At 39.9% G+C, this 27407-nt stretch overlaps 1 protein-coding gene across 1 annotated transcript in view; it reads right to left on the bottom strand.

The window, feature by feature from the left end:
- The window catches only part of LOC105936250 (zeta-sarcoglycan), a 59897-nt gene that overhangs the window by 10559 nt on the left and 21931 nt on the right, over positions 1-27407 (bottom strand). The window contains exons 4-7 of the mRNA XM_021323771.2: positions 25587-25688; positions 18795-18882; positions 11188-11310; positions 9936-10008 (exon numbers count right to left, since the gene is read on the bottom strand). Of these exons, the coding sequence (XP_021179446.2) occupies positions 9936-10008; positions 11188-11310; positions 18795-18882; positions 25587-25688 (386 nt within the window). The remainder of the gene's footprint in view (positions 1-9935; positions 10009-11187; positions 11311-18794; positions 18883-25586; positions 25689-27407) is intronic.

Consider the following 27407-nt stretch of genomic DNA (forward strand, 5'->3'; position numbering starts at 1 on the left):
CAGTGCGGCACCCTCTTAGGGTTAAACGGTGGTCTTGCATTGAATTTCAAATTAATATTGCTTTCGGTGACTGTGACGTAATCCGGAGGCTGTTATGTCGGTATCTCTGCTGCTGTGGGCCATAAAGCAGCTCTGTCCTAAAAATTACACAGCTCTCTCCATCTTGTGCCTCCGTTGTGAGCGCTGTTTCACTTTTTACACCCTCCAGCAACTTTTTTTCTTTTAAAAAGTGACCAGAAACAAAACTACCAACTTTTTATGTATCATTGGTGGATTTACATGAAAGCAACCTATTTGTCTGCTGTTAGTGCCTTGAGACAGTCGGAATGGGCTGTTGTCAGACCGCGGTGAAGTTAGTATTGGGTTGAATATTGGATATTCGTGCTCCACGGCTTCAGCAGCCAGCCAGCAGACCGAGTGGCAGCCCCAGATCAGCTTCCCTGTATCGGCTCAAACAGGAAGCAGATGCCACTGAAGCTGCGAAGCGCAAATGTCCACCGTCCAACCTGGAACTAACTTCACCGCGGTTGCTGTGAACTTCCCTCTCTGCCTTCCCTCCTACTGAAACCTGCGTGATGCAGTCAGAGCAAAGAGAAGATCAACAACGCTTCATGTCCACATTACAAATTAATCATGATGGGCAAAGCTGCCGGTGATCCCGCCTTGATTTTAAAGTGAGAAATATATATGATAACATAACTGGACGGATCCTGTCCTCCACTGCCTCTGAAGCATCGGGTTCGAGCTTTACTGAGTCAGTCCCGTGAGCCGGCAGTTCTGATAACGCTCAGCCCTGCTTACAGCTGCCCCCCCCATCCTGAACACAACCCCATCCCGGATATCCCCGGCCACTTTGATGGAGTTTTTCAAATTCGTCCTGGGTGGGATCATGCTTTTACAAAGTGTATTTTTGGCACTAGTGGCCTACATGGGTCCCCTGTGCCACCGCTGCACCCTATAAAAAGTGTTTTTAAAAATATAAGCAAGGTGAGCCATTTGATTGCCAGCCCTTTTAATCGAATAGTTTCACTACCTTGTTGTTTTTTAGTCTGTGGAGTGTACAAAAGTCAACTTTGGCTGTCCACAAAATGCAATTTTTTTCTTTTTAAATTAATCAAGAAGAAAATATAAAGAGGCCAGAAACATTGGGAACATTTGGTTAGACATCCTGCTTTGGATTTTTCCATTTGTAAACATGCTTAAATGTCTTAAAGTAAGAAGGCCTGCTAATGAGTAAAACTCACTATCAGCTTTAGTTTAGTTTCCGTATGTGTTCGCAAGGAAATTGTCATTAGCTTGCTGAAAAATATTACTCTGTAAACTATTCTGAAACAGAGGTTTATTCATATTTTTATGAATAACTTGCCAATTATGCACCGGCATGAGAAAATTGGCAGAAAAATACAGATTGCATATTTATAAGCCACCACAGCTCTGCAAATATTGGGTTCTTGAGCTAAGCAGATGGTGACCTTAATTTTCCATTATGTGCCAGAAGAGTAGGACAGCTATTTTGTTTTGAAGTGCTACAATGCCGTATACCTCTCAGATCATTAGGCTGACTGATGAGGCCATTGGTTACCTGAAAGAAAGCTTAATTTACCTTCTTACAGAGCTGCTCATTATAAACAGGATGTTTCAGGGCTTCTGTCTCCTTCTACAGAACTTGTAAAGTCCTCATAAAGGATGACTTACAGAGCATTTCAAGTCAGAAAGGCTGTTTATGACAGATTCTCTCATTATCCAAGAAACCTGAACAACCTGCATTCAGGTTGACCTTTACATCAACAAAAAAGGTCAGCGACATTGCTGTGGGGGAAAAGAAATAGTGCTGATGATCATGGCTGATTAAAAAAAAAAGAAGAGCAAGTTGCAGAGACAGAGGTATGCAAATGTTTAAACAACTCTATATTTTCATTCCAAGGGGCTAGACTCTCTTTTAATCTTTTAAAAAGTTATCTTAGTCATCAGTTCTTCTTTGCAAAGTTCTTCTTTCATCTTTTGGCTGAGTTTCACTCATTTCTCGTCTATAACAGAATATAAGAATGGCATGTGTACTTAAACAAAATGAGTAGACTTCTGAAGGATGAAACAGACATACCAGTGCTAAAAAAAAAAAGATAGTTTATGTGGAAATAAACATTACCTGAAAGTCAGATCTAAAAACTAAGTAATAAAAGCCAGTGAAACCTTGATGCAAAATAAAGGATGCGTCATCATTCATCTACTGCCAAGTTTTCAGCCAAAAGCTCTTTGGGAATCACCTTGTTGGTGTCAATATAGTAACTTCTGTGTCAGGTCATACTATATGGGGTATTTTTCATAGATTTAAGTAAAGATATTTAAATAAAATTCAGATTCAAATAGGCTCTTTGCCAAGTTGTCTGCGAGAAGACAAACCCCTGGTTCAGCCTGCGACGTTCTGAGCCTTCAGCCTCTTTCACGTAACATTTCAGCCATAAACCTGCAAAGAGGAGCAGCCTTTGAGCATCCTCAGGCTATTCGTGAATCACAAGAGGAGACGGTGATATCTTTAACAGGTGTGAGTTTACAAATAAACAGCCGGCAGGGTGGGACGACAGAAGCTGTCGTGCAGCATTGATGTCGGTTCTTAAAACCTGAGTTGGTAGTCTCTGCATAGAAACATACAAAAAAAAAAAAAACAAAAAAAAACAACAACATACAGACATACAAAAAAGAAATCAAAAATAGCAAACTTAGAGTAGCTATCCTGCTATTAGCAGAACAAACGCTTGAAATTTAAACCAGAAATCTCACTCTTCCCATTTTATTTCTCTGCTAGCAGGTTGCAAAAACCATGTCATCATGACATGGAAGCAAAGTTTGAAGAACTAATGGATGACTGAATATTTTCACACAATACCACAGGTGATTACGATGCTGAAAGCTTATCACATGACATTTTATGACCTAAGCTAGAGTTGGCCAACACTGAAAAAAATATACATTTATTTATTTAAAATCACAACTGCCTAAGCATGAAGTAGCTGTTATAGTAAATGCACAATGTTCTTTGACCTAAGTGCTCCCTAAGACAGTTGGGGAATAAAAAAAAAAAAAAAAAAGGTAAATTATATGTTTATCCTCTTTATATTGTAGTTCCTCAAGGTGAACTCCCAAACTTCAGATCCCTCGGTCACAGGGAGAAGATGAAGAAACGAGACGTCTTACCAGCCACCATTGTTTTGAAAAGAGTGGACGTCTCTAACCAGTGAAGCTGAATCCAAAGCAAGGTACTATGCCATTACATAGTAACTTTAAACATGTTGCTAATATTGATTTTCCACTAACTTGCACATTTTAGTCAAGTCTCACTTCTTGAGATTTTGAAACCCAAAATACAGCATAGCTGATTTACCCACTGCAGGGGGGGAGATATCTTCAATTCATTTTGAAGCACACCGTCTCACATATGGACCTTCGTTACCGTTTTGTCAGCCATCTAAAAGTAGGACCTCATGCAAATCAAACGCTAACAGGATGCCTGAAGTCTCACACAGTGATTGGTAACAGAGGGATTAGATTTCCATCTTTTCAGCCCATCATTAATGGTCAGCATCATTAACAAGTCCATAAATTTAATATCAAAGACACATTAGCCGACTCCTCATGTGCATTTAACAGTAGTACGGCTTGACAGATGATAACTCTCCTTATCCCCGCAAAGGAGATAAAAGTCAACTTGTGCACAAAGATGGAACGGATACCATAAAAAGTCTCCAACCGTTCAGCTTTCCTTCACAGGAAACTTGTACAGATCAGACACCGCAATGATTATTCCTGATTACAGGCAAGTTAGAAGGCCAGCGAACAAGCCGTGCTAATATTTAATGTTCTGCGACGTATAAACTTTCTCTCATAGTTAAAAGTTATAGATCCTCTTTTCTTTTTTTTTTTTTACAGCCAGAACTAAAGAGAAATGCAGCTCCTGTAGTAGAGGAGTCTGCACAGTCTCTGCAGAACGTATCTTTATCTTTGTAATGAACATGTCAAACTCGGTTGGAAACAGCAGCAGCGTTTTTGAAAACTGCTCGGATCGATCAAAGGGCTGCAAAATATATTTTGACTCGAAATGGAGGAGAGTTGCTGCAGTCAAGCGATATACTGAGAGCAGCAGATGTATGATGCTGGACCCAGCAGGTTTCATTTTTTGCTGTATTTTGTGACTGGGACTGTGTAAAGTACGCAGCAGTGGTTGGTGTTAAACCTGCAGCAGACAGACGTTACAGCTGTTCTCTTTTGCATTTTCAACATGAAGCTTTTCAGTTCATTATACCTTTTTGTCCCCTTTGGCTAACATATAACTACAATATGGCAGCAAAAAATGGTGATCCAAAGTCTAGATGAAACTTTGTCGTCATCAACTTTAACTGCAGGTTGATGCAGTCAAAATTTATTTAAGACAATACTTTAAATTTCATAATTTAAAGAAATGCAGCTATTGGAAGTGAATATTATCGTTATTACTTGTAGCGAAAAGTACAACTGGCGATTCATATCCTCAGGCCATTAGTCCTTGATGCAGCCGTCCAGGGTTCCAATCCCAAACGAGGCTTTTGCTCAAACTCTCATAGCTTACAGAAATACTTAAACTTGGCAACGCTCGTGGATAAATTTAGTTCAGAATGATTAAGTGACAAAGTGATTACGATTTATTTCACACAGTTATCCTGTGTGAAAACCGAACTTAGAACTCTCTCTTGTTAAAGATGAACTTGCACGACACCGTAGCTCAACTAACAACATGGTTGTTATTTATGTTACATTTTTTTCCATGGTACTATATATTTAAGGCCTTCTTTCTTTTGCAACAAGTCTCTTTAGTTGCAACTTCAAACAGCAAACATTACATGGCAACAGTTTTTCTCTTAATGTGCATTTAGGTTAGTTAGCACATAAATGCTATTATGTAAATAAAGAAATATGTTATTATGCTTCGTTTCATGGCTGTGTCGATATGAAAATTACGGCCTATACTGATACCTGAATATTAAGATTGCTGTTGCGGCTGATAACTGATATTTACAATATTATTTATATTTTATTTCCATACCCTTTAAAATAAATTGTAAAACCCCTTCCCTCCTAAAATACCTACAAAACGGCAACATGATGGATATAAACTTATTTCATTTGTATCGGCTTGGTTTTATACTTGGGACTGATACTGAGGTGTTAATAACCAACATCGGTCGATAACCATGTTAATGCCGATATACTGTGCATCCCCGCTTCCTTCGTTTGTAATAAAAAATAAGAACCATGGAGCTGCGTGAGTGTTTAAAATTAGATGTACAACGATATCCCAGAATATCTCTTTGCAGCCGCTGCTTAATTCAGGACACAGTTTGAGTTTGCGTGATTGCAGACTCATAAATGCAGACATTTATGCCTGTAACAAAGCACGTTTGCAGACCGAAGCGAAAACCCCTTTACATCTAGTTCAGTTATAATCCCTTGACTTCATGTATGACGTTAAGCAATCAAATGATTACCAATGGAAGCATGTTTATGTGACAAATGAATGTTCAATAAATCTGTCAACATTTCTTTTAAGTCTTAATGTCTTAAATTCTGAACAGCCAGCACCGTTCATAGTCAATGCTTTCTCTCACCCACCATCTATTTACCTGCAGCTGCAAGACACGGCTGAAGCAAACATCGAAAATAACATTTATGCCGCAACATTTTGAGCTAAGTGATTAAATGCCACTTGGATTATCAAAGTTATTAAAAGGCTGCATGATGGCAACAAACATACAGAGCCCTGTGCCGTAGCGCGCAGATTCAATACTGAGGGAGACGAGCAGGTGCTTCAAAGAGGAGGAAGATCTCAGGTGGGTTTCTTTGATTTCGTCTTTGCTCTGTTCCTAGATTACCATTGGCTGGCAGAAAAATAAAACGCATCCCAAACAGATTGATCTTTCCCTTAAAGAGGAGGAATATGGTGACAAGGAGGTGAGCCAAGACAGTTGGTATTAGATTTATCTTCCTTTTAAAAACAGAGAATGGCCAAGAATGCACAATGTGCAGAGGAGCCAAATCTGAGATATATACGCTGGCATTTTTTTTTTAACTCTCCAGAGCTTGGAGTTTAAACTCTTGCATCAGCAGGAGAAAAATGAAAAATTGCGGCAAAGTATGTTTTGAGTGAACGTGTGGATTTTCAGTTTTTTTTCCTTTTACTTTTAAAGAGTTGTTCTATGTGATGTTGTCATGCTGACGAATTAGACGTACACGTGTAATCAATCTAAAGCCTTTTCCAGTTTATGATTTATGCCTTGCTTTGCCGCCATTAGTTAGAGGGACTGCAGACTTTCTGCAGCTCGAGGACAACTCAGTCTGAGGGCCAAGTTATTCTAGGAAACGGCAGCTGGTCTAAATGAACGCAGCTTAAATCACTGTTTGCTTTGTTTGTGACTAGGGAGTAGGCAGGGGGGTACGGGACTCACTGTGCGATAAGCTCGAGTGAAACACCACAGATTTACGGTATTCAAAAACGGAAAAACGATTATTCCTTTTGCTGCTGAAATAACATGGATTATTACACTAATAATCTTAAAACATTTATTATTTGGATTTAACTACATCTTTAGTTTGTTTATCGTAAACAGAAACCTTTTCATTCAGGAGAGTTAGGGGGAACTGTAGCAGCCTTCTTTCAGCCAGCTGACTGGCAGTTAACAGCTACAGGTTGGGGAGGGGCTGGCACTCTCTTACGAAGCCATATGATAGAAAAAGTTGCTGGTAATTGTATAAAACCTTAATATACCTCCGTAACCGGCCTATTGGAGACCACACCAATGCTTTACGGTAACCTATGTCAAACAGCCGGTCTCATTGTTGGCCATACTGCTTCACTAAACAGTGAAATAACATTACCAGTGCCATCTTTTAATAATATTTACCACTGTCAACTTCCAGATAATCAACCACAATTTGTGATAAGAATGCAAAAAAGGGAAGAATTTTTTTTTTTTTTACTAGAATAAATCCATCATTGAGAGAATTGTGAAGCAAAATCCATTCAATAGTTTGAGGGAGATTCACAAAGCGTGGATTGCAGCTGGGATTGGAGCTTCAAGAGTCATCACAGATAGAAGTATGAAAGGCTTGGGCTGCAACTGTCCCACTGCTTGTGTCACTTTTACCTCAACCAGAAAACATCAGACATCTTAACTGGACAAAGCAGAAAAGGGATTGGACAGTAATTAGAGCATAATTTGTTGGAGCAGCAGCTTATCTGCAGCTGAGGGGAAGTGTAGGTGGTGGAAGATAGATGCAAAAATAACATCTCTGTTGGACAATGTCTCCCACTGCACGCCTGAAGCTGCTGCAGAGCTCCTTCAGTGACTGACTGCTGCATCCTAGATGCACAAAGGAGCGTCATCGCAGATCCTTCTCTTCCTCCCAGCAGCTGATGGACTTTATAACCGTCGCTGCTCTCAATAAACTCGATACATATTTACATGGACGATATGGACCAAAAATAATATCTAGATATCTTTGGGCTGAATGCCGATGTACAATATTTATCTCAATATGTTTTTCTTTTCATAAATTATGCAATTATAAAAAGGCATCTTTGAATCAAAGCTTTATCCTAAATGACTCACAGGCACATTTTTTAACAAACAGATGCAGATAAAGAGAACAGCTAAAAAATAACCTACTGGAATACATAAAAGTATAATTATAATGTAACAGGCCATCTGATATAAATATATTCTTATCTTATATCCCTTCAAAAAAAAATATATTTTTAGAATATCGACATATTGCCCAGCCCTAATTTACATCCCTGCAGTTTTTTCCGCAATTCTTATTAATGGTCTTTTTTATGCACAAATATACATATGGTACCATCGTTAAATTCCCATTCTCAATTGCCTAGTTTCTTTAATCTATGCCATTTTTATTAACTGTACAATACTTTTTCTGGTGTTGTAAATTTACTTTTTTGTTTTGATATATGTATTTTTACCTTTGTGTGTATCTGCATCCATTTGCCTTTCACTTTCCTGCTGGTACCCCTAAATTTCCCCGAGGGACAGCAAATGCAATTTTTACTCTAACATTTTTATTTTATTCTATCAAAGGACTATCAAAGTAGATTTCGTATTTTATTTGGAAATTAAGGTCCCGGAGCTTATATGAAGAGTGCAGAGGCACAGAGTCCAAATAGCCTGAGGTCCATTGTAAGGATTCCAGAGTCGGTGATGATTTGGGGACCGATGTCATCGGCTGGTGCTCACTGCCAGTAGCTAAGTCACCACAAAGATGTGAGTTTACTTGTTCATTTAAATTCATCTGGAGGTTCTCTTTGCTGCTGATGGAAACTCAGAATAGGAGTTCTGTCTCAGTAGGAAAATGACTTGGCAGGACTGCTTCTACTCCACAAAGACGGGGGAGCCTTTTTCCAGACTCTGACAAGACAAACATCACCCAGAAAGTTGGAAATCAAAAGCAGAAACTAGATAGCAGAAGCTCCTTCAAACATTAAAGAAGTTGCATATAAAGACACTAAATTTCAGTATTAATTTTCATTTCATTCCTGTAAACTCAGTTGTATTAAATGTAGTTTCATTAAAATGAAGAGCATTTACTCTTTAAATCATTTGGTTTTAACGCCCTTCTAAAAAAGAAACTAAGATCACAAAGCAGTTATTCATGTAGCAATAAACCTTTACATCCGGGTAAACAAATTTTCATCTTGCTGTTTTTTTTTGTAGACACTGGATTTATATTCAGTTTTGACCCATTATAAAAATATTTATGATATCCTATGTAATGAGAGCAGTTTGGCTTTGTAATTATTCTGTTCAGCTTTTGTGCACAGTCCAATTATTGCACGAATCGGACTGTGCACAAACAGCCTCGTTAGTCTCAAATTCATGTCATTAATAGCCTTTAAAATCCAGTTTACCCCGCTCTGCTTTTCAAATGTTTCTGTAAAGGACGATGCGTCTGTATGATTCCTGGCAACGATTTTAATCCAAAGGAGAGAAGAATAATTGACGTGCCTGTAGATGTGTTTTTTTTTTTCCTCTGAAGTGCTTCCAGTGATTCATCATTTGAAGAAGACAACAATTTTAACTTTCAATGTTTATTTTACCCAAACTTAAACACAATTCAGCTTTAACCGGTTTTTGATAGAAAAATAACAAGAGTTCTGGTTCCCTCTTCACGCGTTGGCTGTCTCCTGTTTTACTGGCCCTCGTTGAGACTGTGATCACTTTGCAGATGGTCACCCCTGAGCTGCGCCTGTCTCTCTGTGTGCGTTTATGTGTGTGTGTGTGTGTGTGTGTGTATGGGTTGAAAATGAAAACCATCAGTATTCCTCTCACACTGGAGGAATTAGCTTCCAGAACAGTGCTTTTTCTGTCAACTTTGATCCCAGCTCTCCTCTCCGGACCAAGTAAGGTAGACAACAAACTGCACTCCTGATAGCTCGTTAATGGAGCGACGAGGGGCTCGCCGCCTCCGGCACAGTTCAGTGGGGATCGCATGCACAAGGGGAGGGAGGCAGCGCAGGCACATGGCTCAACCTTTCACACTTTCTCAATGCTTTCCTCACTGCTTTAATCAATTCCTGTCTGCCATTGAGAAAAACTAATAACTTAGTTCGCCCCTCGGCTGTGAAATTAATATAGTGGTCAAATCCAGTTGTTGTTGTAACCAGTAGATGCCCGAGTCTACAATATGGTGTTTGAGATAATGGTAGTGGTGACTAATGGTTCCTGTCACACATTTTTTCCTTTTTTTCTTTTTCTCAAAGCCCCTGCCATCGACTTTGAAATGCCACAGGGCATTAATCTTCGATATTTAAGGAACTTAATTTTAATTTAACAGGATATGAACAGATGACATTAAGCTTTAATGACATTCTGTAAAGTCACCAAACATCAACTCACCTCAGATCCTCAGAAGTCTTTGCTTGAATGAGCGGCGTCTCCACAGAGTGTCCAAACACGGCACCTTCAGAGCCTGCCCATAAAATTCACTCTTAATATAACAGGAAAAAAAAAAATCGCTTTGAGTGGGTTTTCCCACAAAACTGGTTCCAGTGCTGCTTGCTATGTGTAAAATGTTACAGCTTTAACTTGTTAAATTTAATTGTGGACCCAAAAGTGACATCGCTGTAGCACACACTCTGTGCGGGGCTATTGATGGAGACCAAAAACGGACTGAAACCTGTTTAGACTGCAGTCTCTCATTTTTATTGTGTACGACTCAATAGTGAAAATATTTGCAGTGAACTGACATGAGCTCTTTGTCCCACTTTCCAGTTCGGTGCCGTTTGATTTATATCAGAAGACGTTACAGCGGAGTTCAGAGCGGTCTGGTTGCAAGTTGGAAACTTGCCGGATTTTCTTTTTGTTTTGATACTAACTATTAGCAATGCATTACATTTATTTCACTTTATTTTATGCTTTCAAAGTCCAAAGTAACATGCTCACAATCTGATATTTTGCAGCAACTGATTAATGAGGTAGTAACCATCAGAAACGGCAATTATAAGCCTGTACTTTCAACTTTCACAACATTACTTTTGGACAGCAGCCATGTTGGACACTAAACTCAGGGCTGTTCAGCAAGTTTGGACTTTTTCAATCTGACTCCCAACTTCAAAAAGACCTTACTGTTGTTTTTTGACTGGGAAATTGGAAAATCCGAATTGTGTACAAACATAAACTATCATTATTGCTAACTATATAATTTTTTTAACAAAAGTTATTTGCAGGAATGACAAAACAAACGTCATAATTTGTGTTTATAAATTGTCTCCCTCACATGACTTTGCTCCATTGTGCACTTCTCATTATACAAACAAGACCCTCTAAAACAACAGAACCTCTCACTGGAACCATTTAGGTGTAAAATCCCTATAAAGTCTATCATCTCTTAGATTTTATATTATTATTTCAGCTGAAGTGGAAATAAATGTTTGCATGCAAGGTTAGTTAAAATTGAGAAAAACTAAGGTAGTTTAAATTAGCTGCTAATTATTTTAATCTGGTCTCTCATGTTTTGAGAAGTTAAACAATGCAAAAAACAAAACACAAAAAAAACTGTTTATATTCCAAGATTACATCTAAATCTTTCCCTTTTTCATTCTGTTGTGCATATTGTTTGCAAATCAGGTGAGATTGGTGGATAGTTTACCTGTGACAGTAAACTTCTCTGTTGTCATTGTGACTTGCTCCTCATCTGCAGAGAACAGGAGTCTGCCACCATCTCTGCTTCGCACCTCCAGCCTCTGACACTGAGCCTCCACACCTTCAGGTCCTGCATAGAGAAAACGAACAGACTGAACATTTTGACTATGGATGACAGCTGAGTAGAAATATTGCAAAGTGTACTGCTTGTATTCAACAGAAAGGTTTACACTATGAACTTTAAATGCAACAGCAGGGTTTTCAATAAGACAAAGAACAACAAATAAGAATAAAAAAAATAATTAGACATCTGTAAATATCTTTAGGTCAGAATTATGCACAAACATTCATTATGGCCATGAATGCCATTAATTCTAAGCTTTAGTATTTAATATATTTAATCTAAGAAGTCAGAGGGATGTTTACAGCTTCAGTACTGGACTCTCATCATGCGGACAGGTTAACATCTGGAAGCAAGAGTGGCAAACCTCTCAGTTATGTTAGCTTATATGGATCAGCAAAGACCTGCTCCAGAATTGGTCGATCCTTTCCATGTTATCTTTGGGATACTAGTCACTGTTAGCCTGGCGCCAGGGACATCCATGTGTCCATTCTGCCCCAAGATAACTGTACATTTGTTTATGCACGCCACATCTGTGAAGTCCTCGGCATCCGTGAGTTATCTGCCGTTTCCCAGTTAACCGCTTTCTGCAGCTTCAGCCTCTGTGATCGCATAATCCTTAACACTAGAGAGGTTTTCAAACCCAAGAACAGTGTACCAACTTTCAAGCCAGAACACATGCAGCATTGTTTATGTGCAGAACCGACAGCACAAAGCAGCGTTCTGCAGCGCAACCTTAAAAAGTGACCCAAAAACCAAACCGAGGACTCCCAGCTCTCACTAAACTTGGCTGTTTGGGAACACTGAGGTTTGTCATGCAGCTACAACAACTATATGTCAGCACACACATTTTTCAGCAGCAATAAGGTGGGCAGCAACCTCAAAAGAACAATAAACTGAAGGTAAACATCACTGGAACTAGAGAAAAATCAGCTGATGTCCAAATCCAGCTACCTGCATCAACCAACCAGTCCAAAACACACTGGTGCTGTGGTGACAAGTCCCTCTGACCCGGGAATTCCTAAAAGCTGAGCTTTTATTGTGCATGCAAGCACATCTACACCAGTGCTCTTTAAATGGACTGTTACGCAGTACCGGCATCTTAAATTTTACCCTTCAGAAGTCCGTACCGGGACTTCTATCCGCATCCCCACCAACATCTCCTCAGTTTACAGCTTTTAGCCTATTTGTTGATTTAAAAAAAAAAGCTTCATAAGAAACCCATTGCCTTGACGCAAAATGCTTGCTGTACATTAAAGTAGATGTAGGCGCTTCGCACGAGAGAGGAAAAGCAGAGGAAAATGATCACTGCTGTGATGTTTACTTGGCTCCAATAGGGCTCAAAGAGGACCTGAACTGGAGCAGAGTGACATGAATGACAAATCTTCACCACACAAGGAAACAGAGGTCGGACTCTCAGCTGGCATTAGCGCGTCCAACAGGGAACCTGCCTCGGTAAGAGCAGGGGCAGTGCTAGCCATTTGGGGGCCCTGAGCACAATTGCTATGTGGTGCACCCCACGTGGAAATGAACAATGATGCATCATTTGTCAAGCGTTTCTCTTTATTTCAATTTAGTTCGTCCTGTAATTGGCGGGTTGCCGGTTCGATCCCCCACTCTGACTGTCTCCGTCATTGTGTCCTTGGGCAAGACACTTCACCCGCATAGCCTGCTGGCGTTGGTCAGAGGGCCCGGTGGTGCCGGTGCATGGCAGCCTCGCCTCTGTCAGTCTGCCCCAGGGCAGATGTGGCTACTAACATAGCTCACCACCGTCTGGGTGTGAATGGGTGAATGACTAAGACTGTAGTGTGAAGCGCTTTGGAGGTTGTCAAGACTAGTTAAAGCGCTATACAAGTACAAGCCATTTACCATTTTTGAAAACAGCTGCTATGAGAGGAGAAATTAAAATCCCAAAGAACATTAAACTAATTTTGTATCAATGGTGCATATACTTTCACACCAGGTAACCGTGTTTTACCTATAAAGGAGGGAAATTAACAAAGAAAATTTGATTTTAAGTGGGATGAAATCAAATAAAGTTCAATGAACAAAATGCAACAATGGGCAGTGTAATTCAAAAATAGGACTCATCCTATAAAGTGCTCTTTGAATAAGACTTATTTTTGCCCTGTTTTCACAAGTTGTATTAGTTTAATGAAAACCCCTAAAAGCATCATAAATGTCTGACTTTTCAGAGGAAACTGAACAATGTGATCATGCCACGTTTTGTTTTTCTGAGGAAGATTCATTGGGAGGAGCTCATTAAAACCAAAGATTCTCAAAGTCTGAAGAACTTCTGCAAATTATTTTAGATTAACAGACATTAACACTGCTGTAAATAATTTTTTGAATTAGGGCAGATGTAACAGGCTGGATGTGGGATTAATTTGCATGTCTTCATTACTTTTGCATTTATCAATTTTCGTGTTTTTCATTTGTTCAAAGAGGTTCATTGTTGCTTTAGTGAAAAAAATGTATGTGAAACGATGCTTTGCTATTTTTTTTGTCTACAATAGTAAAAAAAAAAAGTTATTTTTGCAAAGTTTTTTCCAACATTCCCGTTATCAGCCTTTTTTCCATTCATCAACACGTGACTTTGTTAAAGTATAACCTGGAGCTTAGGTAGCCTTTTTTCACTACATAATTACATCTTGGGCTCATGACAGCCATCTTTTTCTGGAGCAAATATTTTGGTATTGCTTTTGTATAATAACATGCTTTAAACATTTTTATTTTAAATATGCCATTATTATGATCACTACAACAATGATTTTATTGTTATTATATATATATATATATATATATATATATATATATATATATATATATATATATATATATATATATATCAAACCAAAGCAACAACATGCTGAACTGTTAGTTTAAAATCTAACTGTTCTCCGTGTTTTCTCTACTTAAAACTACGTTTTTCTCACCGTTTTAACACTTTAGAAATTTGAACACAAATCATGCCTTAGTGAAGTTTACCTTTACATTTGTTATAATAATAAGTATTATTATTATTTAAAAATGTAGAAATCAAATAAACAAAGATGGACTGTAATTGGCCAGTTTGGTAAAGGACTGTTTCACAGGTGGATTTATGTTCTTTGTTCTTTTGACATATACTACACTTTCAAGATTGTGTAAAATCTCTGCAAATAGGTGTTCCCACAAAACGATGTCCAAAAACCCCCACTACAAAACAAACACTGGTTTTAGAAGTCAGGGACTATTTAGCTTCTGGCTTCTCCAAAGCCCCAACCACAGTCCAATTTAAATTTTGGGAATTATGCCTAAAAGCAAGGAAAACTAATCATTGAAACTGATTTCACCAATTCTTCAGAGAAAAATTATGAAAAATTCAGTCAAAATAACACCAGAATGAACCGTGTGGTCGAGGTGCGACTCACCAAGTAGCATTTAACCAAAACTTTAGTGGGGGCAATGTTTTTATTTAAGCCTGTATGCATAGTTTTGACCCTGAAAACTAGTGATGGGTCCGGCAACACCGATGCGTCGGCGCATGTGTCGGTCTCATAGAGCGAAACCCGTGTCGATGTGTGTATTGCTACGGAAAAGTCACGTGACCGATACAGGAACTGTTTCGGTCACGTAACCAATACAGCACCTGTTTCGAACTGACTGACGCGCCAAACTGTTTCTGTTCCCTCTAAGCTGCACGCGTGTGCATTCGCGCACAGCAGCGCGCACAGCAAAGCTATGCTGCGCAGTAAAGAAAATCCAAGCTGAACTGTAAACAAAATAACGGTTAATAATGGTTAATTTTTAACTATTTTGCAACTCTGGTGTGATGGTGTTGTACCACAGTCTCGCTCTGTGAGCGCCAGGTGCTGATCGGAGCGCACCACTGATGGATGGGTTCTGCAACGCTTTTTTGGTTGGGCGGGTTGCGCTGTGCGTCTTTGTTCTGAGCGTCGTTTCAGAAAAAAACGGCTGATCTACACTGAGTAGAAAGTTGCTACTCTGAGTAGTTTTTCCTCCCTTTGTCATACTCAGCATGTCCGATTTCAGAACAGATGATATCAGTCAGGTAACTAAACACAGCGCCCGATCAACCATTTGTAAAAAAAAAATAAAAAAGCCAGTCCACAAGCATCCTCCTTCACATTATTTATTGACTGTATCTAAAAAAAATCAAATATATGTTTAATTCAAATGAAAATATAAAATAATACAATGCAACATACAATGATTTAAATTGTATTGTGTATACTTGGTCATCAAATCAGTGTCAGTTAACTCTGTCAACCAGGTTGCCTGTAGTGATTTTTAAGGTCCTGCAGGTGTCAGTATTCAGTGACACAGTATCGGCACAGTATCGGCACAGAGTTGCAATGTGTCGAAACGTTTCATGACGCCTCATCGACCCATCACTACTGAAAACCCTTCTAGTCATTAAAAGCTCAGAGTTATATTCCCAACGAGTCTTTAAAGAAAAGAGACAGACTGTAGTTTTATAAAGAGTAAACAAATAATTAATTAATCCTGCTGGTATGGCTTAATCTTCTGTTTCCAGAGTTTTGCATTTTTCTAGATTGATGTATTTCTAAGTCAGTTGTAGCCTCTTCTTCTCAGTGTCGGTCTCATTTTTGTGTTTGTTGGAGAATTAAACTTTTCTTGTGCTCATGTTTCATCTTGTTCCAAATGAAAAGCACCCCTTAGAAAAAAAATTTAATCTGGCCCTGGTTTTCTCAGAAAGGTCAAGCTTGAACAGAATGTGTCATATCATGTGTCTTATCAAATTAGCATCAACGTTCTACTTATGTTGACAAAGATCAATAGCTATTAATGTTAAGAAGCGGGTCATTTGTTCTCCTGTGGTCATTAATCACTGTAATTGGTAATTTGGTCATTTAGGCTGACTGATGGTTGAACTTAATGGTAAGATGAATCTACTGCCCTTTCAATAAGTGGCTTAGGGGTTACGGTCACACAAAAAAACAGAATAACAAAATTAATAGGGGGACTTTAAAGCAAATTTTTATTAAAAATATAAGACAGAAAGAAATCAGCTTTTAACAATAATCTGCAGTTAAAACTGATTCATTAAAAAAAAAAAGAATCAGTTTTTCCAGCCAAACAAAACATGGCATTCTGTGCACTATGGAAGCACTAATTGATTGTATGTGTGAAAGCATTTACTGCAGGAAAGTTAGGTAGTTCATTATCAACGAGGCGTTAAACTGAAGTCAGAGGAAGCACATAGCTCTAAGGAGCTGTTTAAAAATTAAACCACCATTTCTACAACATAAAAATAAGTAGCAGTGGTTCCTTCAGGTTGCAAAAGAGCAAGAGAGAGCAACATTTTCTGTAAATAACAGGAAGGCTAAATAGAGTACACCCAGTTGGTCTGTTTCATCATTTTGAGCTTTTGACCTCTGTGGTGGAACATATTGTATCTTGCCATGTTGGCAATCTTTTTAAAATGTGAGTTAAAGGGGCCATGACAACAAATTTTCTGAGGTTTTGGCGGTATAATATGATCTGTTGTGCACTGATGAGGCCGTGGAAATATCAAAAACTAAATACCAAAGGAGCTGTTCAGGGGCGGTCGGCTTTGTTGCGTTGCTCAAAAACGGTCAAATCAGATGAAGGGTTGTCTTTCTATATAATTCATACTCTCCAATCAGAGCACACTATCAAGCAAACAGCCTTCCCCTCCCCTCCCCCCCAGCCGATGCACCGGCTGCAGGTCGTGCTAGCATGTCTGAATGGAGAGGAGGGAGGCAGACGGCGTGAGCAGACGGTAGCCCACAACAGCCTCCCTGTATCGGCTCAAACAGACGGCAGACGCTGCTGAAACCGCAGAGCACGAATATCCCGTATTCAACCTCAAACTAACTTCACAGCAGTAACTAAAAAGAGGAGCTGATATGTCCGAGGATGGTCTAAAATGAATGAAGGTTCCAGTCACTCCCAAAGGAACAGAGAATCACAGAATAGTGGCTGAAGTTCATTTATGGGGACTTTACTGAAGATGGTTTCCAGTGGGGGAATTCAAGTCATGGTTTTCATACAAACGGATAAAAAACAACTTCTGTACCAACACGGAAGGTGCCAACCCCAACGCTGTCATTTAGCAGCTCCGCAGCACATACTACGACACAATTGTTCGAAAAACATAAGAGAACAGAGAAAACTGAATGACTTGAAAACTATGACCCACACAGGATATAAAGATATCTACGCAGTACCTTGAGAGACTAAATTCAACTCTTCTGCACTCTTAGAAACTCCAAGTACACAACAAGATGAATTTGAGGACAAAAAAATGGATTGTTCCCCTTAATTACTCTGTGTAAGGTGCTTTGCTACAGACAAATCTGGCCCAAAGCTGATGTGTTGCGGCTAAAGTGACCTGGTCAGACATTTTAGGACAAGTGGGAACACTCAGTTCTGACCCAAATCTGACCTTTTCAATCCAAATTTCAGTCACTTCCATATGTGGCCCTGAATCCGATTCTTATCTGATCTTTTTGACTGTGACCTCAGTGGAAACAGCCAAGGTGAATTTGATGAGTCTTTGACTCCACTTTCCATCGACCTTTGTCACAACTTTGCGGCAGAGGCTGGATGTGATAGCAGCACTAGCTAGACGGAGGGCAGCTGTGTATCACAGCACTGCTCAGTGGACAGACAGCGAGATGTTGGACCTCATTAATACATGCAGAGAAACTTCTATTCAAGCCAAATTGGACGACTCATATAGCAATCGTTTGGATGAGGGACGTAGCACACGGCCGCACTAAATTTGCATACAATCCTGCACATGGAGGACTTTTGCAATGCCAGAGAGGTTTTCACTCGTTGCAATCCGTTGGATCTAATTAAAACAGGGACAGCGTGTCGTAATCTGCCGCAATGATAAAGCGATACAACAGATTGGGACGGGTGTCCTGCCTTAGCAGTCGGGAGGAGATGCGCTGACCAATCATATATATCATGGCACTGACTATCAAAAGTTACCCTTGACACCCAAAGGTTATGAATGATTTTGGTCTCTGTGAAGTTGTTAAAATCTCGGCCTCACCAGTCCAGGTTACATCCAAACAGAGCTCTGTGCAGCCAAAGCTTTGTAAAATGCCAGAGTTTCACTCTTTTTATTCGGGCGTTCCCCCTCAGCATCGCTGAGGATAAATAGCTCCCGTTGACGTTTTAAACCTGGACCAAAGCTACTGGGCGTTAAGTCATTATTATTGTTCCTTTGTGCATACGGGCCAGTTTGGAGCAGCAGAGCGTTCACTCTGAAGTCAGATACGGGCAGCGTTTTAAAAGTAATGTGATCGACCATGCAAAAAAAATCAGATTTCTGAAAAATCTCTCAAATTGACCATTAATGTAGCCATAGTGAACTGAGTTACTAAGATAAATGATTTTTTTCAACAATACTAAAATAAAACTATGTCATTGTTCAGCCAACTAAAAAAAGTTGATAAGTGTGAACATGTTGGTGAAAAAGATGCGCTTACCGACTGTCAGCTGGCCGGTCAGCTGGCCTTGGTGGTTTCTGGCATTCAGGGTTACGTTCCTCTCTGAACGCAAGACCAGCAAACTGTCCTGGAGGAGGAGGGGTATGGATGGAGAAACACAGGAAAAAAAGAATGCAAAGTGTGTTCATTTTAAAAAGCTATTAACATTCAGGATGCATTGACAACATTTTGGCCTGTAAAGGCTTGTTGGAAGGAAAAGCAGCAATTAGAGTAAACACATTATGAAATGAATGTTTAAAGTCAGTTGTATAAACTCATCTCACACGAGACTGAAAAGATTTTGAAGTTTCAGAGCAGAAGATGCTGGTGGGGGAAGCGGAGATGTGACAGGTGTAGGTGTTTACCACTTTTAACTAAAGACGCTTGAGCTGCAGACCTGCTCTACTTTCTGACGGCTTCGCATTTAGTAATTTTATGGCTTTTTGACATTTGAATGATGGCACATTTCCGTGCGACTGTGTGAATACTGATCAGCCTCCGAGTCCACGCAGCGATTTTATTCCAGACATGTCTGCAAATGGAGCTCACAATATAGGGAATAATTTCAGGGCACGAGATTTTGTTTTGCTAAATTGTTGTCCTCTTTATGCACTTATAAATTGTAAATGTGCATGAAATAATAGAGTATGGGGCACCAAAAACATAAATAACTCCACCCAGACTTAGTATTCACGTAGAAAGCATTAAACCTTGCTTTGTGTATGTTAAAAGATGTGATGTAATTAAAACTATCGTTGCACTCTGCTCTTAGTTTGCTAATCATTTTAACATTGCGGTACGAGTATGCTCAGCTCAGGAGCAACGTTGTTTGAAGCTCTCTTTTGTCTGTAAAGTCAAAAGTTTTTATACCGCTGAGATTAGATATTGCTTAAAAGTGTCAAGACAAAAATCTATTTAAGTAAATAAAACAAAACAAAACAACAGACAGTTCTGAAAGCTCGTCGACTGGGAGGCTAATTTTACTCTGGTTTGCAAACAACATGTGAAGGTTATTCTATTGATTTTCAAGCATCTGCAGGCAGCGGAGCAAACTGTAGCACAAAACCCTGCCGGAGCATCGTGGAAACGTTACCGCTTCACAGCCTCAACAGAGACGAGACGAGGAAACCTAAACCAGGGTGGGAAAGAAAATAGAAAAGCTAAAAGCTGCAGAAAAAAAAACAAACAAACAAAAAAAAAAACAGGAGGGAATGTGCTCAAAAATATTAATCAAAGCATTCGTTTCAGATTTCCTTCTCTTAATGACGAATACAAACCAGGGGTTGAAACAAGCGGTGATGAGAAAACGGATAGTTCTCAGAAATTAAAACCAGCGTGAATCCACCAATAATTCTGTTTAACTATGTAAATGTGATTTGTACTAAATTTGGGGTAAGAAAAATCTGGATATGTTCTTTTTACATATTGTTAATTCACAAGCAGAAAGCTCAAACCAAAACAATTTCACAGAGAAAATAAGCATGGAGTGAATTTGTTAGTGAATGTGGGACTGTGTCTCATCCTTCTCAGTAGGGTTAGGGTTATTCTGCCTTCATAGAGGAAACGTGGTGGGAATTGAAAGTTCTGGTGTCGTCATAATTTGAATGTGTTCCCCTCTTATCTATTGATTCACTGTTGCTGATGTTGTAAACTAATGTTATGCAGGGCGTGAAAATAACTTCCCAACCTGAGCACATACTGATGCTGTTCGCCAGCCTATAAGGTTCATCTCATGGTCTCCTAGGGGCGCAAACTATTGCCTTAAGTGTATTATTATCTCAGCTTTGTGCACCAGGAAACTTTGCAAAGGTCATTTAGTTCATGTTTATTCTCTGCTCGCTCCTTTTAAAATATCAAGATTCAACACAAACAGAACTTCACCAAGGGAGTGCTGCATCATAAAGGAATTAGCATTCTTGATTTATGGTGCTCCTTTAAAGAGTTTACAGGCCTTAAACGGTTTCCTCGGGGACTTTGTCGGAGAAGATCTTGCTCTTCCAAACTCTGAGATCACATAAAAGGATCTTTAGTCACTGTTCCTGTTCCGGAAGGTCAACTTTGGATCAAAGAGAAAGCACATAAATGGGGAGAGTGGAGGTGTGCGGGGACTGAATGAGACTGAAAGATTACCACAGCAAAGGATGCTTCCCTGCATATAAAGAACAACATCTCAGCCAAAAGCAAACGCGTGGCACAACGCTTCAATACCTCAGTTTAAAAGACAGCAGTCGCGTACGACGCAGTTAATTCTGACTAAGACTGAGTATTAAATTAATTGCAGAGATTCAAAGGGAAGAGCGAGTCCCACTCAGGCTTTACCAGCGTTATTTTGTGTAGAAATGCATTTGTATTTTAATTATTTTCTGTCAAAACAAAAAAAAAATTCCCATTTTGAAAGGGACTGCGTGCATTTTAATTTCTTCGTTTAAATCATCTTTGCATGTTTCAGGTTTGCAAACACACAGTGGGTAAGACTGAACACTTTGTTTTTCTCAGTATACATTACTCTTATAGGGCTGCTGACATGAATTGACACCTGAGGTGTAGTGAATAGTTTGTGTGAAATGCGTTTCTTGGTAATGTCAACATCAAAATGTCTCCCGTGCGGCCACACTAGTCACAGGCACTGCCCGGGCTTAATTTCGACATGTTCTCCCACACAATATGGACAGTTCTGGGGGTCAAATCCTGTGCAATCGGATCTCCTCTTCTTTACATACATTCAGTTGGATACAAGTCAGATGACTGACTGGGCCATTAAAGCAGTTTTACTTTCTGAAAGCAAAGAGCTTCCTTAGCTGTGTGTTTGGCACTTCTTGTCACACACAGATTCTTAAATAAAAATGCCCAGGTACATTTCCATATTCAGCTTTCCTTTCAGTTATATAAAGTCTGCTGGTATCATATGCTATATAAGACAGCCCACACCATGTCCTTACCTGCAAACTTCACCTTCACCTTTGTGTTAATAGAGTAACGCCATAGAGTTCAGCTTTGATCTTATCTGACCAGACCACACTCTCCCAGTATCTCAGTGGCTCGTCCAAATCTGTTCCAGCATCGACGTGCTTCATCTTCAGCAGTGGAGTCCTGCGCAGTGAGTTTGCACACAGGCCGTTACAGTTGTCAGCATTACTCTGTTTTCATGGGGGAAACTACATGATATTTTCAGGTCCTTTTGAATGCTTCTCGATTCTTGTACAAATCTTGATTATACCCTTGAATCCCGTCAGACATCTAACAAGCGGCATCTGGCCGCAGCTAGCCTATAATGACATTATGCTCTTTTGAATTCTGGATTATGGTTTGAACAGCGCTCACTGGAACATTCAGAGGTCCAGAAATGGAGCTGGAACAATTGCCATTACTATGCTCGCAATGGTGAGACTTTTTGTGCAGGTTTCTTTGTTTTTTTCCCCCCGATCGCACCACTCTGTGCAATACGTTGGTAATGAGAGCCCTTTATAAAACCATCCAGTTAATATTAAATCAGCTGATTTTTTTTCCCTCATAAGTTTGCGGCGTACTTTGCTTTAATGTCCTTGTATGTGTTGATTACTTTGGTTCTGGCAAACATTTAGCGTGAGTTTTATGTCACTGATCCCATTAAAAATATTTACACCAGGACAAACATTGACGAGTTCAATACTATTTTTACTTCCCATCTTTGCAGCCTAATATAAAAGTCTTCGTTTCGCTGAAAGATAATGCTGTTAACTAGCTCAAACTGCTTCCAGATTGAAGTTTTTTTTTTTTGTTTTTTTTTTTTTAGCTGGCTGCCTTTAACAAGCCCGTGATTTAAAATGTCTTCTGCAGCAGAAAATTCAGGAATATTGCTCCCCATCTTCTCTGACAGTTATCAACAAGCAAGGCGGGAGTGAGTGAAGTAGAAGTTTCACTCCAATAAAGTTACACCTGCATCTGATGCTATTTATAGATCAGTCAGACTCTCTGGAGACAATAACCAGAGCCAGCAGCCTATTCAGCAGACGCTTGATCAACTGTACCCGGGCAACATGTTGACTTATTTTTCAGTTTTTCAGAACAACAATCTGGTTTTAATACATTAAAGCTGCTGTTTTTAAACTCATCTGCAGTTTTACAATTTAATTAAAGTCTATTGTCGAAGGGGATGAACAGAAGTTTTCGTTTCAGAAAAATATGCAGTATTTTATCTGTACGCAATAAAATAAACATGGGAAGATAAAATATGAATTAAAATGTCTGGATCACTGTGGCTGCCCTCCTAAGTGAGAAGGTACCAAACATTGATTTCTAAAGTGAAAGGACGCCTGAAAGCGGTTCAATGACAGCCACACAAACTCTGTAGGGATAAATTCCCATTCACTTTTCTCAACTTTATGTCCTACTCATGCCAGTTTGGGTTTTTAGTTGGTGTATTTTGGATTTTTTTTTTTTTAAGGTTTTGTTCGTCAAGTTCACCTTGAAGCTATAGAAACCTTCTCTACTGTGCTTGTAGCCAAGAAAAGTCACAGCTAAGATGGTCCCCCTGAAAGCTTGTCCTTGAACACATGGATTTTGTATTCAGCTACAACACTGAACAATTCATGTAAACTAAACAATTAAACTTAAATTTTTTTTTTTCTGCGTGTCCTGCCTGGCAATGTGGCAATAAGAATTGTTGTCCTAATGCCAGAAAGAGCCCAACAGATTTTATTCTCACAAGTGGAGCATTATCGCTTTTGCCATAGTGCTCTGCTTGATTTATATTTGTAATAATTCATGTTTATGTGGACACTACATTGATAAAGTAGAAGAGAAGAGCAAAATCAGAAGAAAAAAAAGAAAGGGAGAAAAGGTGAAAGATAGAGGAGACAGTAGAGAGAGATTGACAAAACTTCATCAGTCTGCTTTATTACCTGCAAAGAGAGATGTAAAAAGAACAGTCTCCACCACAACCCAACCTTTCCGGTTCTTTCTCCGTTCTGGGCCCCCCATCAGCACCCAGGCCAGACAGCCCACTGGACAGGCCCCACGAGGACGGTGCCAACATGGCCCGGCCGGGTTAGTCAGCCAGACCCCCACCCCCAAATAAATCCAGAATATTTATCCCCCCCACTCCCTCCCCTGCCATACCCCAGCCCCACACCCCCGCCCATTCCCATGGAGGGCAGTGGTGGCAGCCCCAGTCCCGGCCAGCTGCCCGGGCCCAACAACGGCTGCCAGCTAAGACCCCCGACCAGGTGGCTCGCTCCTACTTCAGGCCCCAGACCCCGGGCGGCAATCGGAGAAGACAGGTGTGATAAAGACCCCAATCCTCCCTCTGCCTGCTCAAATGTTGTGTTGAAAAATAAATCTAAGAAGCTCGCTGCATCTGTGAAGCATGGAGGAGGACGTTTAATGGTTTGGTGCAGCAGGACCTGTACAACTCAACGTTGTAGAATCCACCATTAATTCAAACAGAGGGTACTTTAGGAAAAAACGTGTCTCCTCCTGTACAAAACTTAAAGCTGAACCAGAACTGGACTCTGCAGCATGCCAACGACCCAAAAAATACCAGTAAATCCACCAAGGACTGGCTGGGAATCAGGAAAAAGGAGAATCATGGGCTAAAAGCCTCCTTGATCTCATTGAGATGCTGTGGGGTAACGTAAAACTGGGAGCACGTGTAAAACAAAAAAGAGGAATTACTACAGACTGAAAGTGAGGACAAACTTTCCTCAAACTGATGGTAAAAACTGGTCGATGAAGAAAGAAGCTTCTCCTTCAAGGTATTTAAGCTAAATGGGGTAGGACTAGCTCTTAGAGGACAGGGGGCTCAAATTTGTCCCTAAGAAAATACATTTTTATTGATATGCTGGTGAAGATTCTCAGTCATCCAGGTCATGGTCATTACAAAAAAGTTAAAAACTAAAACAACTGGACTTTTTTCCCCCTGAAGTTTTTAAGACCTTTCGCTTCCTATCTAGAAAGCTTTCTCAATTCAAAATGTCTTAAGTAGTGTGGAGAACTTTTTATTGATAACTTTGAGTATTATGAGTAAATCATAATGCAATTAAAACACTTTCTTTACCAGAGAAGACAAAACAAGATCAGACATAAATAGGTGAATATTAAATAACAAATGGGGTGGTGGTAGTGGGGTACTGCCCACTGTGAATCCTTGGCAGTGAGTGTCCTCTCATCCGTTACTAAAAATATAAACATGCGAGCCACTTACCTTTAAATGCTATAGTGCAACGTGTTCCCAACTCTGCTGTGGCAAATTGGACCCGCGACTGAGCAACTTCCTCAATCCGCAACCCTAAAATTCAAATTAGCAGGGAAGCCCCTGCTTGCAAAGCTTTAAATTGCTTGCAGCACCATGTCTAATCACTGAAAAGGAGGATGATCCAACAGAGAGTCTGATTTGCGTGGGAGCGGGAAAATGTGGATCAACTTTTTGTGGAAACTGAGCTGGATATTCTTACTAAGCATCAAAGAGGAAAAATTGGGAGCAGGAACTGGGAGCAGAGGGATTTACTTCACGGGCTTGATTGGAAATCAAGTAAGCAGCTTCGTGCCCACCAAGCAAAAGCCTCCAAAAAGGTCTCAGAGGAGCTGAGAGGTTGTAGAGGGTGAGAGGTTCCCGATAGTCCGTTAGAGGCTGCTAGGTAACCTCTCTAATATAAATTAGCTTCGAAGTTTGGTTTGATTGGGCCTTTCCTCCACGCTCACACACCCAACGATCAATGCCCGTCCCTCTTCTTTGGTAAAATCTTTTCATGTTTGTCTCAGAGTGGTGATTAAAAGGGGATCCTACACGTGCGGCGAGTAACGACTGCTGCTTACCTTTCTGGACTGGATCTCGCTCACATACAGCGGCATCTGAAACTCGCTGACTCCCTCCAGGTGGAGCCCGTCCCGGTTCAGCTGCAGGCGTCCCATTCCGCCCTGAAACGAGAAGATCGGGGACACCGGGATGAGCCGACCGGAGCGAAACGAGACAATCGTCACTTTGTAGAAAAACAGCTTCCTGCTAAGCCGCATTTTGATAGAGCCGCACTGAGTGACAGGAGAAGTAGGACAGGAGGTCAGGATGAGGACAGTTCAGACACGCAGCCGGCCGCCGACTGCCTTCCTTAGTGGGAGGGAAACGAGGGATCCAGCTGTGGATCGGAGGATTTGTGGAAATAATGGAATATTGCTCTTCAGATTTACATTTTTCAAGCTAAATGCTAACATTTTTGTTACTGTTTTTATAGTTGGCGGCTTTGTAGAGATAACATTTCCTACCTTCATAAGTGTTTAGCACCAACAGATAAAAATGACTGATGCAGGGAGACTGTTAAAGCTCCTGGGTTTACCACTGTTGCTCTTCCAACACTCTCCCAACACGTGCTAAAAACCCGCCGCTAACACCCATGACAGCAGAGCCATCTGAGGAGCAGACGAGCTGCGTCTGTAAAGCTCAAATAGCTTAACGCCATTAAGTAGCTACTGAAAACAAAACACATATCACACATTTATTTACTTCCACTTCTGAATATTTTGAACCGCATTTTATTTGCCTCTTTACTGCGGCTGGATCTGGCAACAGACTGCCATGTAAATTAAAACTAGCAACATTTTTTAAAAGACAGATTTGAGCTTTTTTTTTTGTTAACGGTAAACATTACTATGATAATATTGAACCCTCTAAGTGTCAAGTTTTCAAAGTTTTTAGTTAGAAACAGGAGGGAGGGTCGGACACTGCAAGGCGTGTGAGAGCTGAGAGACAGAGGAAAGGTACAAAACTGAAAAAAATTGGAAAAAGCACAGTTTCTGTACCTTGCCCCCCCCAAAAAAAAAAAATCACTGGTGAGAGATCTCTGCTTATTGCCTTGAGTCCAGACTGTTTGTTCTGAACAGAGGTCTGACAATGAATCATGTCGGTCGTTTCCAGCCACATTCGCTCAAACTCTCTGGAGCTCGTGGATCCATGAAAGCTCTTGCTTTTCAAATTCATTGAAATTGTTTGTTGCATAAATATTTTCAACCTGAAAAAAGAACAGTTCAATCATAGTTGAAACCAGATATCTACATACAGTTTATATAAAGACAACTTACATTATTATTCACTGTCTGACAGCAAAACAGACTAAATGTTTTCTGTGTTAGGTCAGTAGTGATCATCAAAATTATTTCTATTTTATACAATGATAGAAGTAATTTGGGATTGTTTTATTTAACTTTCCTTAAATGGCAGAAATATGCTTGCACCATGATTACTAGACAAGGTGGAAAAAGATTCAGATGTAGCAGTTAAATATATTTTAGGAAGCCCAGATGATTGTTTCGTGGCTTTAAAAGCTTCTGATAGTGACAGATATGGATGATTATTAATTCTGGGATTTAAAATACAGAAACAATTTTGCTAATCCTAACCGCTCTAAAACGGGAAAGGTTTAATCTGATTAGATTTCAGACGGTGAAAAACTGGGTTTATTAAGGACTGTTAAATTAGGCTTCAAAATAAATAAACAAAACATGGAGGTTCATTGATGTTATTTACTGAGGTTGAGCTGAGAAAACCAACAGATCTCAGACCAGCCCTTATAAGCAGAAAAACAGCCTGAGTTTCCTTGGTCTGAGCCCAGCTGTTTGACATGCACACTGTGAGTCCGTTCGGCT

This window comes from Fundulus heteroclitus, chromosome 14 (assembly GCF_011125445.2).
Source record: "Fundulus heteroclitus isolate FHET01 chromosome 14, MU-UCD_Fhet_4.1, whole genome shotgun sequence".
Taxonomy (NCBI): Eukaryota; Metazoa; Chordata; class Actinopteri; order Cyprinodontiformes; family Fundulidae; genus Fundulus; species Fundulus heteroclitus.